Source organism: Epinephelus lanceolatus, chromosome 5 (assembly GCF_041903045.1).
Source record: "Epinephelus lanceolatus isolate andai-2023 chromosome 5, ASM4190304v1, whole genome shotgun sequence".
In the NCBI taxonomy this organism is placed as follows: Eukaryota; Metazoa; Chordata; class Actinopteri; order Perciformes; family Serranidae; genus Epinephelus; species Epinephelus lanceolatus.
The window spans coordinates 46813233-46832153 of NC_135738.1; the positions used below are offsets into that span (position 1 = coordinate 46813233).

The following is an 18921-nucleotide window of genomic DNA, read 5'->3' on the forward strand; positions in this document are numbered from 1 at the left end:
TCTTGAATACATTGATATTTTCTCTTTTTTGGAACACCCTCTGTAAAACCTAGAGATGGCTGCGTGTGAAAATCCCAGTAGATCAGCAGTTTCACCTTTCCTTACCACTATGCTTGATCTGAACTTCAGTAGGTAATCTTGACCATGCCTACATAGCTAAATGCATTGAGTTTCTGTCATGATAGGCTAATTAGCTATTTGCGTTAACAAACAGTTGAACAGGTGTAACTTATAAAGTGGCCGGTAGCAAATTGTTGCTGCACTATAACAGTATGTCCCAAAATCATAGTGAACAATATCAGTCAGTATCTACAGTGGTGGAAAAAAGTTTTCGGACACCTTTAAAATTTTACACAATCTCAAATATTATCATGAAATATTTGTGGAAAAATCTTTTTTGTGTTTCAAAAGGTGTGGCTGCATTAGACAGATACAAACAAATACAAATTATATTTTTTTGTTTATTGTTTACAAGAACTAACAAAACTAAATTCTTGACAGTTTCAATATGTCAGTTCTCAACATTGTCGGTATCAAAGTCAACAAATAACAGAGAATGTGTTCAAAACTGAACAAAAAATAAATAAACCATCACATCATCAAATTAATATTTAGTAGTTCTGCCATTGGCACGTAGTAGAGCTCTAATCCTGGCTGGCATGTTCCCCACGAGCCTTTCACACTGTTGAGGGGTAATCTTGTCCCATTCTTCTTGAATTACTGCTTTTAATTCTTCTAAATTCTTTGGTTTATGCTTTGAAACAGACCTTTTGATAATCTACCACAGATTTTCAATGGGGCTCATGTCCGGGGATTGAGCTGGCCACTCTAAGACCTGGATACTGTGCTCCTGAGCTCCTGCAGCCAAGTTCTACTGGCCTTGGATGTGTGGCAAGGGGCATTATCTTGTTGAAACATCCAGTTTTTACCTTGACGGAACAGTGCACGCGCAGAAGGGAGCATGTGGGTTTCGAGAATGGTACAATACTTGGTAGAGTTCAATGTGCCATCACAGACAGTGAGATGACCAACACCAGCAGCACTCATGCATCCCCAAACCATGATACTGCCTCCACCATGCTTGACAGTAGGTACTGTACATGCTGGAGATAATGCTTCGCCTGGCCTTCTGCGTACCCTCACATTAGTAGGAGGAAGATAAAGCTGGAAACTGGACTCATCTGACCACAAAATCTTCTTCCAATTCCTGGCTGTCCAGTTCTTCGTGCCTGGGCCCAACGACGCCGGGCTAACCTCTGTCTCTCATTGATCAGGGGCTTCTTGATAGCCTTGTAGGACCTTAAGCCATGATCTAAAAGTCGGCCACGTACAGTGTGGGTGGAACACTGGACACCAGTTTGGTTTGACCACTGCTGCTGAAGCTTCTGTGATGTCATTCGGCAGTTTTGCCTGCACATGCAGATCAGGATGCGGTCATTTCTTGCTGAAGAAACCCTTGGACGCCCAGATCTTGGTTTGTCTTCCAAGCTGTTGGTTCGTCTGTATTTCTGCAGAGTGTATCCAACTGCTGAAGGACTGCATCTGCACTTCCTGGCTATCTGGCGGCAGCTGTACCCTTCCTGGCTGAGAATCTTTATCTTCAGGCGTGTTTCCTGCGTTAGGTTCCTTGTTTTAGCCATTTTTGTGTCTGAAGAACTTTCAAATGTGCTGGCTTTATGTAGACACGAAGCTTGGCAACAAAAATTGTGTCTTTTAATAAAAAGAACGACCTTCATCACTGGTACCAAAATGACCCAATACTCAAAATTTCTTATGTATTTTTATGGAACCAATCAATTTTAAGTTTTTAATGGCTTTTTTAGGATTTATTTAGTATTTTGGCTGTGACTGTACTAAAAGAAATTGCACTTGAAGACCTAAGAGTGATTCTTAATGCAATATTTCACAAATGCATGGGGTGTCCGAAAACTTTTTTCCACCACTGTATGTTGGGTATTAGTGAGGGACAGTACTTACTGAGGGATGTTCTCAAACTCTGACACAGTGATGAACTCCATATGTCTGATGAAGTTCTTTATGGTCTTTTTGACATTTTCCAGCTGGGCTGGCTTGACATCGGCTGCTTCATTCTGGTTCATTACAGGTTCACTTCCACTGAGAGATGAGAGGAACATTAAACATCAGTCAGACAGACCTGAAGATTGTTTTCTATTAGCACGGCAGGGCTCAACAATAAGGATTGCCCGATTGCCCGGGGCAAGTAAAACTCAAGGTCAGGCATGTAAACTAACAACTCACTTGCCCGATCGGGCAAGTTGCTAAAAATAGTAAAAGTTAATAACTAATTGATAAAATAAATGTATTTTAAAACGTGCTCCTTCGGCTCTGATGCAGCGGTCTCTCTGCCTGAAGTCACAGGCACACGTAACAATGTCCTGCCCACAGCCCCCATTGATATTATTTTGCACGACAGACGCTTCATATAATAACATAACAATATACTATTTATGGTGTTATGTCATCGTGTCATTTCTGTCTCTACATGGTCACGCGTTAACAATTCTCCTCTGATCTCTGTATCGCGCACGGCGGAGTTCCGCCATACACAGGTGAGCACGCTGACCGAACCTGACCCCAAGCCTGGTGCTGTTTGTCAGCTGACAAAGTTATTGTTATGGACAGTGTGTAGCCTAAATAACCATTGACAGACTGATTACGCACAAACAGCTGCTCGCACAGCAGCGCAGCACGGCACTCATGCTGAGCTTGTGTTGCGTTCAGGCGTTGTCACGTAAATAACAACTTCCAACACTTAAATAGGTCATAGCACAAAACAGCAGCATGTCAAGTGACTTTTTACATTTATTATATTCAATACAATTGTATGTTCCTAAATCTTGAGACACCTCATATGTAAGCTAGACAGACATTTCACCTGCTCATACTGTGCACATACTTAGTCCAAAAGAGCCCTTCTGGTGCCAGCAGATACATAGAAACATCCCAGCAGGCTGTGCTTTGCAAGCATACAAAAAAGTTTCACGTATGTGAAAATTATTTTTCATGAGTGTGCTTCACCTCCACTGCTACAACTCCATCCTAGGGGAAACACTGCTATGTGCGTTTTGTGCAACAGGTGGCTGTGGTAGTCTACTGGTAGAGTAGAGAGAGAGCTAAGTAGCGTTGAAGTAGATTAAAGCAGGGCAGAGAGATGGAAGCAAAATATATTAAACCAGGTGTTAATACAGCAGAACTGGAGAGAGGAGTGAAAAATAAATAGAGGTGGGCATGGCTCAAGTAGGGCGCAAAATTATAGACGGAGAATGATTGACAAATTTTTCACTTTAAGCCCTGACACTGTCATATTTGTGTAGGAATTAAGCTACAATACATGACATATGTTGTTTTAATTAATAAATACAGTGTGAATAAAGATTACATAACATAAAAATAACTGCAGTCTTTGTTAATTGATAGCCGCTTAAAGTAAACATTTTTTTTTAGGGCAAGTAAAAACTGACTTCGGGCAAGTAGATCTTTGACCAACTTGCCCGACCGGGCAAGTGAAAAAAAAAAAAAAAAACCTTAGTGTTGAACCCTGCACAGTATTTTACATTAGAATTAGCACTGTATTGTGCATTAGGATTGGCAGGGTATTGTACGTTAGGATTAGCACGGTATTAAAAATTAGGACACGTGAATCGTCAAAACAAAATAAAACAAGCAAAAAAACCACACTGTGTCCATCCTCCCGTCTCTCCCCATATAGCCCCAGTGAGTAAACAGCTTCATTTTGAACCGCAAAATTTCTTTAGCATTGTTAACTGTTGGTAAACCTGGCTGTGCTGATGCTGCTTATGGTGCTAACAGTGTTGGCACCTCTGGCTGTGCTGATGCTGCTTATGGTGCTAACAGTGATACATTCAATGCTAAAGAGGTTTTGCAGCTCAAAATTAAGGTGCTCAGAGACCAGAGGTTGGGCACGGTGTTTCCAGAGCAACGCTGTTGGGTAGGGATGGCGTTATGGTGGGAATCACCAAATAAGTGTCGCCACTAGCTTGCTCCACCAGACCCAGGTGGTGCACAGTGCAGTTAAGTGAAGAGCAGCAAAATTAACCTAAAGACTGACATGCTTAACTGGTCAAAAATATGGTCGGCCGTTAAAATACGAAAAGGCCACTAGGCCAGTGTTCAATTGGAAAGCATCAAGCAAATAAAGTATCATATTCGTGTCCTTACTTTACTGGGCCTTTCTTCCTGAGCATGTGAGCAGGAATGTTTTCCTTAATGTGCTGGATGTCCTTAAAATCCTTCTGGAATGACTCCTCAAGTTCCTGAAATACAAACAAGGTTCTCACTGTCATTAAGTATGTTTGGTGTCATTCAGAGACATTACAGATTCTGTCCAGCACAGAGCAAAGACAGAGTAGTTGTGCGCACATTCAATCCTGCTTTAGGTCAGGTGCTGGATAATGGGGGTCCATGCAGAAAGAAGAAGAAAATTCTTTTGAAGTTGCCTGAGGAAGACCATTTGGGTCGAAACGTTGCTTTTTTAGTCATTAAAAACTTACTGGGAGCTCTAATTCAGTGTGCGGATTTTCTTCTTCTTTCTGCAGCACAGAGCAAAGACAAGTCCAGTTCACTACATACTTTGTCACTATTCTTTAATAAGAGCAGTTTAAAGGCAAATATTATACTCCTTTTCTACATGTTCATATAGGTTATAGAGTTCCCTGAAACATGTCTTTATAGTTTCTTGCTAAAAATCCACCCCAGCCCTGGATTTCAGCATGCCTATAAACCCCTCTGTTTCAACCCTGCTCAGAAAATGCTGTTTCTGTGTCTATAGCTTTAAATGCAAATGAACTGTGTCTGAGCACGCCCATCTCTGGAAGAAGGTGTATCTTGAGCTTAGCCTTCTGGGCCAGCAGCAGGTTATGATATTTGCGTGGCTGTATAGATACGGCCGATGTTAGAGTTGCTCATCATAACTGCTTCCTGTATATAGTCATCTATTTTGTATATAACAATGAACTTACACCACTGTAATTCAGCATAACATGTCTGTCAGCATTATTAATCTTTAGTCAGTTTTCAAAGGACGAGGCTGTTTGCAGTGTTTTGTACACTGCACTGTTCTCCATTATCGCATTATATGCAATAAGTTACTTCGTATTAATTACCTATATTATATGCACTTGATATTTTGCCAAGCTCACTTTTTATCCACCTCAGCATGTCCACTGACTGTTAATTTTTTGAATTTCACAAGCTTTATCTTTTGGTGAAATGTTCCCATTTTTCTATATATTTTGGATATGTGCTCCTGTGGAAACTGAAAATATCTTGGAGATACCACAGCTAGCATTCTCAATAGCAAAACTAATACAACTAATTTGTCTTGATTACATGTTGCATTTATAAGATAACATAGTATTTAGCATTTGTAATTCACTGTAGGTTACCAGACAGCTACGGGAGATCGAGGAAGAGCTACCATGTATGGTAGACCATTGTGGGTTGGAGCCTTTCCCTGAATGTGTTCTCTCTACAGAACGCCTACAACAGTCCTCACAAAGATTCAAGATGGCGGACGCTGACACATTCTGGCTACTACTCTGTCTCTGATCTGAAAAGTTTTGCGGTTTTGGCGTTTAATCTTTGCATCTGATTTTATAGCTTGGTTAACTGTCCTGTGATTCCGTGAATACAAGCTACCCGTCATCCGCCTATCCAGACAAGCACTTTAACTGGACTTGCATCTAAAGATCAGCTGAAAGTTTTACCTCCCAAGGAGCTCCCACCTGGGACTTATTCACAGCGTGGCTTCATCATCCTGCTACTGGAGCTGTAATTTCTCCAGCTTCTGCCTAACTGCATCGCTGGCCAGCACAAGCCCTCCTGCTTTTCCCGCCGGGATCTTTTCGTCCCGGTGTGGCTAGCCCAGTCGTACTCTGGATGCTCCCCTCTGCTAGCCACCACACCACCATGCTGGCCGTCACTTTCCAAGCAGGATCACAAGGCTAACAGACCGGTAGCCCCACGGGGCTACCTCTTCTCCTCTCCAGACTGTTAGTGTGCTGCAGCTGCTATGCTGTGGATTACCCCATGGATGGTCTTGGGCATATCGCTTCTCCTTTCCTGGACATCCGGCCCTTGGCTGCAAGTTAATGCAAGCCTTGTGCTAGTGTTCCCTGACTGGACCATGCCGCCAAGTACTCCGCCACAGAGCTCCGACTCTACTACAACCACCAGCGTCCTGACTGCATGGACTTTCTAATAAAAGCTGGAATACATCGCAGAAGCCGTCTTCCACACAGAGGCTCTGGCCGTGTGTGTATACATATAACTTCACGTCCCCTTACTCCATTCCATATCTGTGGTCCTGGTGCACACCAACTTCCTCATTACATCATCACAACAAACAACAACAACTGAATCTGTCCAATCTACGTCCCCTTCCTCAGTCCTCACAAACTATCATGAAGCAACGTCACCTGAAACTGGCCTTGCCTAACACCTGCTCACTTAACAACAAAAGCCTCATTCAGAATTAATGTATCACTGATAATAACCTGGATTTCCCGTCTCACTGAAACCTGGCACAAACCCCTGGAATATTTCTCACTCAATCAGACCACTCCCACAGGATACACATGCATTGATCAACCTCGCCTTGAGGGGCAAGGCGGTGGTGTTGCCACTGTTTATAGAAAGGACATTAAAAAAAAAAACACCCTCCCCATTCCTGCCACTAATTGATGTGAACACATCGCCTTCAAACTCTCTAGTCCTACTCCCTTAGTCACAACCATTATCTACAATGACATACTCTCCACCTGTCTCAACTAGCTCCCCTAAAAACTAAAACAGTTTCATTCACATACTCAGCCCCCTGGTATACTCCTAAAGTCCACCAAATGAAGTCCTGTACACTCCAGCTCAAAAGACTCTCCAAAACAAAAAAAAAACGGTTTGACATTGCATCTCAAAGCCTATACAGACTATCTTCAGAAATACAAAACTACTCTCACTACAGCCCAGTCCACCTACTACTCACAGCTCATACACTCTGGCTCCACCAATCCCAAGTCTCTCTTCTCCAACATAAACAAATTTCACAAACCCTATGACAACACCTCCACATCATTCCAGTTGACAAGTGTAACAATTTCCTTTAATTTTTCCAGACAAGAACTGACTCCATCTACAGCAACCTGTCCTCAGCTGTGACCCCTGTCCTCAAAAAACCTGGACTTGATCCTGATGACATGAGTAATTTCCGACCCATCTCACATCTCCCCTTTCTGTCAAAAATACTGGAATGTGCTGTTGCCTCTCAACTTAAAACCCACCTCTCCACCAACAACCTGTTTGAACCATTGCAATCTGGCTTCCGCTCACAGCACAGCACAGAACCCACCCTCCTCAAAGTCACCAACGAGCTCCTCCTTGCCTCAGACTCTGGTCACCTCTCAATTCTCATCCTTTTCGACCTTACAACAGCCTTTGACACAATCAACCACACAATTCTCATTTCCTGTCTCGAACCTTCCCTCGCCAGTGCTGCCCTCTCCTGACTAAGGTCATACCTCACAAATTGACATCTGTTCATCAATATTAACTGCACTTTCTCCCTTGCTCCTCTGTCCCAAGGTGTCCCCCAGGGTTGGGTGCTTGGTCCCCTCCTATTCATCCTTTACATGCTCCCCCTTGGCAACATCATTCGCAGCCAACCACCTGCCTCAACGGTATCAGGTCCTGGATGCAAGCCAACTTCCTTAAACTGAACTGTGAAAAATCTGACATTATCATCATCGGTCCCAAATCCCTCACCAATACCTCTCAACTTCTGCCTCACCATTGACAATTCCACTCTGCATTTCTCCCCACACATTCACAACCTCAAAGTCATTTTCAAATACCAACTTCTCATTTGAAAGACACGTCAATCACATCACCAGTACTGCCCTCTTCCACATTAACAGCATTCTTTATGGTAATGCCCGTCTGCTCACCAATTCCCGATCCCGCAATCAGATCACCCCTGTCCTTAAGGAACTCTACTGGCTCCCTTCCCCACAACGCATCCAATTCAAAGTCCTTCTCCTCATTAATAAGGCCCTCGAAAACCAGGCCCCCTCCTACCTCACTATATTCCACCGCCACACTCCTTCCCACGGCCTCTGCCTCTCTGATGCCAACCTCTGGGGAAGGCGACAGGGCCTTCTCCAGAGCTTTAAATGTGTGAATGATGTGTGTATTTTATTGTAGTCTATTTTATGATTGATTTAACCAATGTAAAGCGTCTTTGAGTACCTTGAAAAGCACTCTATAAATAAAATGTATTATTATTATTATTATTATAATTATTAACATATACCATGCTCATTATGGTCCTCTACAGCTGAGAGGAATACATCAGTAAATTATGTTTTATGCTTCAATCTAAATCAAAGATGTTATGCAGTCTTCCTTTACTTCAGTGGGCATAATATTACAATGGTAACAACACACCACAAATGTAGTAACCCCCCCCAAATAAATTTGTTTAAATGTTTTTTGAGTTACATCAGCAGACAGTGTGCATATGAATTTACAGGAGTCATTTCTTTACAAACGGTCAAGTATTTATTGAAATAACGCACTTATAACCAGCGATAAAAAACTGTAGGATACACCAAATCTTTATAACAAAGTATGACACACACCAGAGATAAATGTTTTGAACACTAAATTTCCTGTCCAATTGTTGTAATTGTTACAGGTATCTAGCCTACAGGAGCTTTGTGAACTGGTGCTGGAGCTTCCTTGGTCACAGAGTCCAGGTAGTCATTCCAGCCGGTGTGGTCCTATGCATCTGCACAGTGGTTCCTGACGCCCAAAGCCACTACATGGGTTTTAGAACTGTGCAGTGAAGTCCTCTGGAATGGGGATGGCCAACACAGCATCTGTGTACAGCGTCAGGTCAGGTGAGACCTTTTTGGTCCACCGTCTCAGCCACATACCCTGTTTGATAAAACACATTTAGTTTACACATTTTAATTTCTTAAAGGGCCAGTGTGTAATATTTGGCATGGTTTATTGTCAATCTGAATCTGAATCTGAATATTCTACCCATTAATATGTTTATACAAGTGTATAATCGCTATAAAATAAAATTCGTTTGGTTTTCGTAGCCTTATAATTATGCTTTTATATATATATATATATACAGTACAGGCCAAAAGTTTGGACACACCATCTCATTCAATGCGTTTTCTTTATTTTCATGACTATTTACATTGTAGATTCTCACTGAAGGCATCAAAACTATGAATGAACACATGTGGAGTTATGTACTTAACAAAAAAAGGTGAAATAACTGAAAACATGTTTTATATTCTAGTTTCTTCAAAATAGCAACCCTTTGCTCTGATTACTGCTTTGCACACTCTTGGCATTCTCTCCATGAGCTTCAAGAGGTAGTCACCTGAAATGGTTTTCCAACAGTCTTGAAGGAGTTCCCAGAGGTGTTTAGCACTTGTTGGCCCCTTTGCCTTCACTCTGCGGTCCAGCTCACCCCAAACCATCTCGATTGGGTTCAGGTCCGGTGACTGTGGAGGCCAGGTCATCTGCCGCAGCACTCCATCACTCTCCTTCTTGGTCAAATAGCCCTTACACAGCCTGGAGGTGTGTTTGGGGTCATTGTCCTGTTGAAAAATAAATGATCGTCCAACTAAACGCAAACCGGATGGGATGGCATGTCGCTGCAGGATGCTGTGGTAGCCATGCTGGTTCAGTGTGCCTTCAATTTTGAATAAATCCCCAACAGTGTCACCAGCAAAACACCCCCACACCATCACACCTCCTCCTCCATGCTTCACAGTGGGAACCAGGCATGTGGAATCCATCCGTTCACCTTTTCTGCGTCTCACAAAGACACGGCGGTTGGAAGCAAAGATCTCAAATTTGGACTCATCAGACCAAAGCACAGATTTCCACTGGTCTAATGTCCATTCCTTGTGTTTCTTGGCCCAAACAAATCTCTTCTGCTTGTTGCCTCTCCTTAGCAGTGGTTTCCTAGCAGCTATTTGACCATGAAGGCCTGATTCGCGCAGTCTCCTCTTAACAGTTGTTCTAGAGATGGGTCTGCTGCTAGAACTCTGTGTGGCATTCATCTGGTCTCTGATCTGAGCTGCTGTTAACTTGCGATTTCTGAGGCTGGTGACTCGGATGAACTCAGAAGCAGAGGTGACTCTTGGTCTTCCTTTCCTGGGTCGGTCCTCATGTGTGCCAGTTTCGTTGTAGCGCTTGATGGTTTTTGCGACTCCACTTGGGGACACATTTAAAGTTTCTGCAATTTTCCGGACTGACTGACCTTCATTTCTTAAAGTAATGATGGCCACTCGTTTTTCTTTAGTTAGCTGATTGGTTCTTGCCATAATATGAATTTTAACAGTTGTCCAATAGGGCTGTCGGCTGTGTATTAACCTGACTTCTGCACAACACAACTGATGGTCCCAACCCCATTGATAAAGCAAGAAATTCCACTAATTAACCCTGATAAGGCACACCTGTGAAGTGGAAACCATTTCAGGTGACTACCTCTTGAAGCTCATCCAGAGAATACCAAGAGTGTGCAAAGCAGTAATCAGAGCAAAGGGTGGCTATTTTGAAGAAACTAGAATATAAAACATGTTTTCAGTTATTTCACCTTTTTTTGTTAAGTACATAACTCCACATGTGTTCATTCATAGTTTTGATGCCTTCAGTGAGAATCTACAATGTAAATAGTCATGAAAATAAAGAAAACGCATTGAATGAGAAGGTGTGTCCAAACTTTTGGCCTGTACTGATATATATATATATATATATATATATATATATATATATATATATATATATATATATATATATATATATGTGTGTAAGGCAGCCCGAGCAGACAATCCAGCCAGCCAGAAAACGCATTTTGCGTGTATGAATGAACCAACGAAGACAGCGCAAGGAAGGAAGAAGGAGGAGGAAACAGCAGAGAGTGTTAGTAGTTCGTGGATAGAGAGTAGTGAAAAGTTTTTTTTAGTTATAAAGTTTGCAAATGGACCACACTTACCACGCAACAGGAGAGAATGAACCCGAACCGTAATCTGTGAGGAAAAGAAGACGCAACTTCACTCCTTGTGATGCACTCTCTCTCCCATTCTGTGCATTCAGCCTCTCTTCTCGCCCGCTCAGCATCAAACACATGGAGTTCCTCATCTGTATGCTCCGGCTCAAACAGGTATGGCTCTGGGTCTGTGTCCGCTACAAGAAACTCTTCAAAATCGCGTTCAAAGTCGTCCATTGCAGCTACTATAGTCCGGAGATATCGCTAGGCTAAATAAACAGCTGAGCTCTGTTTACCGGCTACGCTGTCAATCAGTGTGCGGGCTGGAGATTGGTGGAGCAGAGAGGGGAGGGGGGTTCCCACTCGGTATGGTAAACGAGTGTTGTGTGTTATGGAGTGTGTGTGTTACGCCAGAAGAGTCAGAGTTTGGGACAGAGTCTTTTACACCCTGGAGTGTTACCTGAGTTTCTGGAGTGCTCAAATAAACGGGCCTTTTTCCCAAACGCTCCTCTGGTCTCCTGCTCGTGAGGGATTCATTACAATATCGTAACATGGCTTAGATTTCTAAATAAACATTCACCTCGTCGCTAGATAGACCTACTCCTAAAAAACTTGTGTGCAAGGCTTTTTATCCCTACGAGGCCACCGTCATTTACCCGACGGGAGGGGTGAGCGAGTGAGCCCTGCAATCTAGAATTTGACCACTGATGTCACTGTTTTCAACCCATTTTACACACTGGCCCTTTAATACCTAGTTTCTTAATACCTCCTGACATTGGACACTTTATCTAATTTATTATTTTTATATGGTTGATGTTTTTACTGTATTTTTTGTGTTTAAGATTTTATTTACATTATTTTTGTTTACAAAACACTGACTGAAAGTCTGTATCGAAATACCCTCCTACATTCGACACTTTTTAAAACATTTAATTCATTATTTTTATGAAGTCGATTTTTTTTTTGTACTGTTGCCTCCTTTTAACTTTACACATCATCAAACACCTGTATATTGTCATAGAGGTTATAATGTTCAAGTCGTCATTTGCAGTGCAGTTAACTGTACTGCACTTTACAAGGAGGTTGATCTTTTACAAAAACAATCCCGCCAGTGAAAAAAACAAAAATGAACAAGTCAGTATAAATTAACAAAATTTAGCACGAGCCTGAACTACAACAGAAGATCAACATGCATGAGTGCATGATGCATGAGACAGAGTCTGCAGGGTCATAGGTAGCATCTAGCCCTTGTGAAGCTGCCCTGCAATGAATCCTCCTCCTCCTCCTCCTCCAAGATCTCTTTGAAAGTCACTTTATTGGTGTTGATAAAAAAGAGAGGATCTGCAGAGGTAGCGACGCCAAAATCCTCGAGGACACAGTAACCTGGACACCTGTAACCAAATATAACTTTTATTAAGAAAACTAACAATGTGACACATAAACACAGAGTAATATTAAGCCCAATTTCTACCAAACACTTTCGGTATGGTACCTTTGGAAGCAAAAGTAACCCTTCAAACATGGTATCTAGACTCTAGCGTTTCAACCGCAAACAGTACCCTTAAATGTGGGTGGGGTTATTGTCACTCAGGGCTCCATCCAGCTCTCACTGTATTTCCTCATTACCAGTAACACAGAGTCTGCACCTCGTTTATTGTCCACAGGACAGGGTTGCACACAGGCTCCGAACAAAATAAAACAGGCTGCAATGAGAGTCTCTCTGGATGTGATATTTAAAAATAGCAGGTTTGTGCATTCAGTCCTTCTAAGGCAAGTTTAGTGTTGCCCATAGGAATAGCGCTCTGTGATGCTGTTTTTTTCTTCGAGTGAGGATTAGAATATATGCAGTTCACATAACCCAGTCAATACTAATATATATAAACACCTGAAGATCCACTCATTACTAAAAGTCAATGTCATATGATCAAAGTTGTCACAGTGTGTTGATTGATTCACGTTGTCTGCTCATACATTGAGTAACATTACAAGTTTTGGGTTTTTTTTCAGACTACAGCTTCTTCAAGAATCAGCAAAACATCCTTTCATTTTATAGTCATAGTTTATTGATGTATGTAAAACCTGCCACGGTATGAGCAGTGGTTACATAAGCCTAAAAAACCAGCCACAATTCAGCCCTGAGCAGAGTGACCATCCGCTACTGACCAATCAACGGACTGCAGTGTTCGCAGCTCCTCCTTTTAATAACAGATCTTAGTGCTAGTTACCCCAACAGAAGGGGTACCAAAAATGGGGGTGATACGGAACAGTTCAGTACCATCCACAACTTTTCACAGCAGAAACGGAAAAAAAGCGTACCGTACCGAACTGAACTGAACCGTACTGTACTGCTCAGTGAAAATGGGGCTTTACATTCCAAGTGAAAGTATTAAAGCCTGGCAATAGGTAGATGTACTATAGGTGACTACACACCTGTATTTCTCATGTGAGGCTGCAGAGTCCTCAAGGATAACTGTGCCTACAGTACATGATTCCAGTGGGTCTGTCTGGCATGCAACATCCCCTGTTGCAGCAAACTGTATGGATGCGCTTGATGTGCTGGCCTGTATAGAGCAAACAGGTTACATCAACATCTTCTCAAATGCATAATTATGGCAACAGTTACAAGCAGTGCAAATTTGATAGCAACAAATGTATTAAATTACATAAAGACATGGGTTACATACAACTTACAACTTACATTTCACTTACAGTGTAAACAGTGTGGTGACATTAATTTTACATGTGCAAAATACAAAAAAATAAAATGCATTTCCTTCCCCATTTCACATATTCCCTGTAACTCTGCACTTACCTAGACGTTCCCTGCAGGTGCTGTGTGTGAACATAAATGTTGATATCAATGCTAAAACCATTGAATCAGAGAGATAAAACATTATTTTCTGAAAGCACTAATAGACAAGCCCAAACACCTACACTACACTGTGCAAAGTCTATGTTTGGTCTGAATGCAGCCTCATCGGCTTGACTTTGCAGACAGGTATCAGGTATGATATACTCAGCAGTGTGGTGCTAATCACAGTTACACAACAATACCAAGCAGAAGAATTACATACAATTTAACTTCATGAAAGTATCACGGGGCATATCTATCAAGCAGACTAACATGCAGCAGTAACAGACAGACACACGTTAGTGGGGACTACGCGGACGGAGCGTCCATAACAACAGCTGAGCTTGATGTTACTTAGCAATACAAAGTTACACAGAAAGCACCCTAAAAGTAGTTATAGGCATCCTAATAACAACTATGACAATAAAGTTAGCTTCAAACAAGGCTGACGTTCACACAGTTTCTCTAGAATGTCCCCTAATATTATTTACTTCAGCGCATTAGTCTATACTGGAAACTAATGTTAGCCACATTAGCTGCCATGCTAACAATACATTCAACAGGGCGTCACGCTATATACATTAAAGCAACAGAAAATGGTGAAACTTACAGCTTCCTCGTGTAAAGTTGGGTCACGAACAGTCGATACCGATCCATACTTTATTTTCATAAATGTGGCATATTCTGCTTTGTACTGGCTCTCGGTGAGAAAACAGTCTGAAGTAAAATGGTGAGCACACACATGCAACACTTAAGCAGTTGTTGTAAGTACAATCCATCAAAAATAAAATTAATCCACTGGGTCCTCCGATCCTCAGATGAAAGGAGTAAAAAAAAAAAAATGCATCTGTGTAGGTTTATGCAGCCAACAACAGAGCAACTGGCGTGTTTTGCTCGTACCCTCCAAAAAAGGCGAAAAAATAATGGACGCAGCCTCAGTGACATCACCCATTGGTTTGTGGGCTGCCGTTTTGAAGCTAGGAGTTTGGCATTTTGGCCGTTGCCATGTTGGACATCTGGAGCCAGACATGCAATTTTGTTTTTGTTTTTTTGGATGAGAGGGTAGAGCTGTAAGGGAGCGAGGGGGAGCCAGAGGACACTATGTATGCCACCCTACACCTGCAGCCTGACTGAACATTGCATCCTGTTTGCCGTGGTAAATCACCGCTAACAACGTTAGCTTGAATAATTTGAGGTAAATTTTAGAGATAAATATTAAAGTAATTTTAGTGACGGTAGCTAATTAAATACAAGTCAACATTTGGCAAATAGTACATATAAGAGGAGTAATGTTAACCTTGTAACTAGGGATGTCCCGATCCGTATCGGCGCCGATCACGTTATTTTTACAAAATCGGTAATAAAAGATCAGAGGAATCAAAACAACAACAATGGCCAGGGGCCCGTATCACAAAGTGAGATCATCCTTTCCTGGGTTGACTAACCCTAACAATGGCAATCAGGATAATCGGTATCACGACGCTGGATATCAACTCGGGGACCCAACCCAGGGTTGCTTAATCAAGAGCCATGAACACGCATGCAGTGGACCAATCACAATCATGAGAGAAGCGCAGCGTCACTGAGCGTCACTGAGCGCCCTCACAGAGCGTCGTATGGGAGGGAAAAAAAAGTATTTCTCGTGAGGATCAGAGATTAATTCTACTAAAATATGAGGAGGAGAAAAGCATTACAGAAAAGACCAACACCGTGGCAGCTGCAGGAGGAGGAAACATGCGTGGCAACACATAACGGGATGAATAATGTTTAATTTTAGTTTAGATAAGTTTATTTGCACTAGGGATGTAACGATATGGAAAATTTGGTATCTCGATTATAGTGACCAAATTATCATGGTAAACGATAATATTGCGAAATTTTTTAAGTGCTGTAAAATGTCCAAAAAATAGATACATTAAAATAACTTCACTAAATCCTGTAACTTCCTTATCATACTAAAATGTTAACAGCCAAAATCTTATATTAAAATGAAACTTTCACATTAAAGGGGCAAGGGATTGGCACAGCAACAGAAAAATTTATTTTAAATGAACAAAATATGTAAACAAATTACAGGAACAAAGCTTATTTGTCTGCTGCATTTTAACAGTCAGCAAAATAAGTAAACAATTTATATATTATTTATTTATTAGCACGAGAGGAAAAATATATAGAAGACAAAACAATGCAAGAGTAGAACAAAAAACATACAATATATAGAATAGATATCACAAATGTGCAGGAGAAACCAAAAAAACCCTAAGGGCAATGGTCATCATTACACAGCATTACACCTTGGTCCAAGGCTAGGTCAAGACTGTGAGCAGTGAATTTAATTAACCTTATAAAACCGAAAGCCCCCATTAAGGCTCTCGGTTAAAGGTTAACACGGCAGTGTTTTATGTTGTTTCCTTGAGCTTATGTCAAGAAAGCATGACTGGCATCTATATCGATTCTAGCTCGCCATATAATAACCATAATCATAGTGATTCAATCATAGTTGATCTCAATTAGTGTTACATTACGTCGGTTTATATTCTGTCGGCTCCGCTCTGTGTTTTCAGCTCCGTTTCATTTTGAAACACTTAGCAACACAGCTGCTAATACGGCTATTAGCTACTCAGCTAGTATTAGCTCCTAAGTGTCTTAAACGAAAACGGAAAACCTAGTCGCCGTTAAGAAGGACAGATACGGCTCAAATGTCCCGTATACGTCAAGAGTTACACATTATGACAATCTTAGTAAAACCGAAGTCCCTCACACAATAACTGACGTTTGCATTGCATAACTTGCATTGACTGTAAAGCTGTGGATGACGGACACGGAGATGAGCCAGCAGGTTTGTAGTGTTGCTACCCTTCGCAGCAACTTTCTTTCTGCATGTTCTGCACACAGGATAGTTGTCCTCCACCAGCTGTCCCTTGGCATTCTTCAGAAACCCAAAGTACGCCCAGACCTCAGACTTTGTGTGTTTAGTTGGGGGGGAAATGTCCTGAGTGCCGCTATCACCACCTTCCACCATGTTTTCATTCTTTGTGTTTATACATGCTACGCATTCACGCAGCGCCTGCATCGCAAGACTTGAACGAGGCTGTTGTTACATATCCTGATAATCCACCATGATAATGCAATTAATTTAAACATAAACGGTGATTCTTACCGTGTAAAAATTTACCCGAGATTTACCGTAATATCGGTAATCGTTAAATCCCTAATTTGCACATAATGTTAAAAACAGACAATATAAAATTTACAAGATTAAAAAAAGAAAAGTGCCGGAGAGGTTAGAAGCCACTAAAAGCTTATCAAAGAAATTCCCCTGTCAAAACATCAATGAAATCACATGATAGAGAAGGAAAACAAAATGGGTAAGAAAAGAAGAAACAGAGGATGAGAGAGAGAAAAATCAAGACAAAACAAATAATAATCATCAATCTGAATAAAATCATCCTGATACTGAGCTGTGTTAGAAATTAACAGCTGCGCAAAAATATACCTAGTCTCCCTCTTTAAAAAACAAAAAGGAAAATCCCTCAAACACCATGAAGTGTAGACATGACACTACTTTCCACGTTGCCAGCAGCAAAGCTGTCAATAAGGCCCATTATCTTTAACAGGGATCATTTCCTCCGACAAAAAAAAAAAAAAGTTGGCACTAATTAATGGTGTCCGCAAATTATCAGTTTCTTTCTTATGAAGGGGTGGGATGAAATTTCGACTTCTTTCCACTCCTTTTTGAACAATCTTTTCATTGTCTGTTGTTGTTCTTTCTTTTCTTTTTTAATGTTCAAAATAAACTTTCAAATCAAAATCAATCAAATAAATTAAACTTCCCATCATGACTGGGCTGTATTTCTGTCAGCGGAGTCATTTTTTTCTGAACAGCTGATTGGCCAGTGGGTGGTGCTTGTTATAGGATCAGATTCAACCCTGAACTTACGCCAGGGCCACACTGGACGCGGAAGTGCTGCGAATAGCCTCGAAGCGAAGCCAGTTTCCTTTCGGCGCCCATGTTAACCGATGTTAACTAGTGTCATCCACACCAGCCGCGCAGCGCAGCTCCATCGCCGGCGCTGCAGCGATTGTTTCGGCGTCTGGTCTATTTTCTGCGCAAGCCGCGAGCGAATGTGTCAAGCCGGGCAGGAATATAGGCTATACATATTAGTCAGTGGTATCTAAATAGAGCATGAGAGAGATGAACACACACAAACACACACACTCACATCCACTAACACACACACACACACACACACACACACAAGAAAGAGAGAGAGAGTGAGAGAGAGAGAGAGAGAGTGGGCCAGCTATAGGGGGTGGGGGTTGGGGTTGGGGCACACACACGCAAACAGAGAGAGATACCCATGATGGAAAAACAGCTCCAAATGTGACGGAGACAACAGCTGGGAGCAGAAACGCTTGTCGACCAGCGTGGAGAAATGCGTGTCTGGTGTGAACGGGCTCGTGCAAGAATTTCGGTGCGTTGCGCTTCGCAGCACTTCGCTGGCAATATGGCCCTGGCGTTACCCTGCTCCGGAGCAGGATAGCCGTTCAGAGTAAGTTACCATGGTGATCTACCCCGATAAGAACTGAACAGGCTTTGTGAGACCAAAAACCCAGGGTTAACCCTGAAGTTACCTCGCTAAGACATTAATCCTGCTTAGTGATACAGGCCCCAGGTTTTTCATATATGTTGTTCACTGTTGCCTCCGCTTTCCAATATATAAAGTGTGGCCATCCTGTATATATATATTTTTTATAAGACAGTCAGCTGATGGCTTGCTCACTTCCAGACACTGAGGTACCTCCAGACACACCCGCTGGTGCTATCGGCCAGTGGGATGGCTCGATCAGCTGAGCCCAGGTAGACTGGCCCCTGCATTATGCCGCTCCTAGCAGTATGGCAAAGGGTCGCCGGCGAGTGAGAAATGAGCCAGAAGTCCTCTGCGTATTGGGCCTACCATGGCACTTTATCGCTCAAAGTCCCTGTGGAATATCATCCATCCGGCCACCAGCCTCACCT

General features: G+C 42.0%; 1 protein-coding gene and 1 long non-coding RNA gene across 3 annotated transcripts in view; both read right to left on the bottom strand.

Moving 5' to 3' along the window:
- ska1 (spindle and kinetochore associated complex subunit 1) overlaps positions 1-18921 on the bottom strand; it is an 81844-nt gene that overhangs the window by 21599 nt on the left and 41324 nt on the right. The window contains exons 4-5 of one of the 2 annotated variants that reach the window (XM_033635743.2): positions 4201-4295; positions 1978-2115 (exon numbers count right to left, since the gene is read on the bottom strand). In XM_033635743.2, coding sequence (XP_033491634.1) covers positions 1978-2115; positions 4201-4295 — 233 coding nt within the window. The remainder of the gene's footprint in view (positions 1-1977; positions 2116-4200; positions 4296-18921) is intronic. The other variant, XM_078168278.1, reaches the window with a different exon arrangement.
- Positions 10886-15778, bottom strand: LOC144463555 (uncharacterized). Its single transcript, XR_013491657.1, has 3 exons — positions 13863-15778; positions 13481-13611; positions 10886-12441 (listed from the first exon to the last, which is right to left on the bottom strand). It is a non-coding gene; the product is annotated as an uncharacterized LOC144463555 (long non-coding RNA).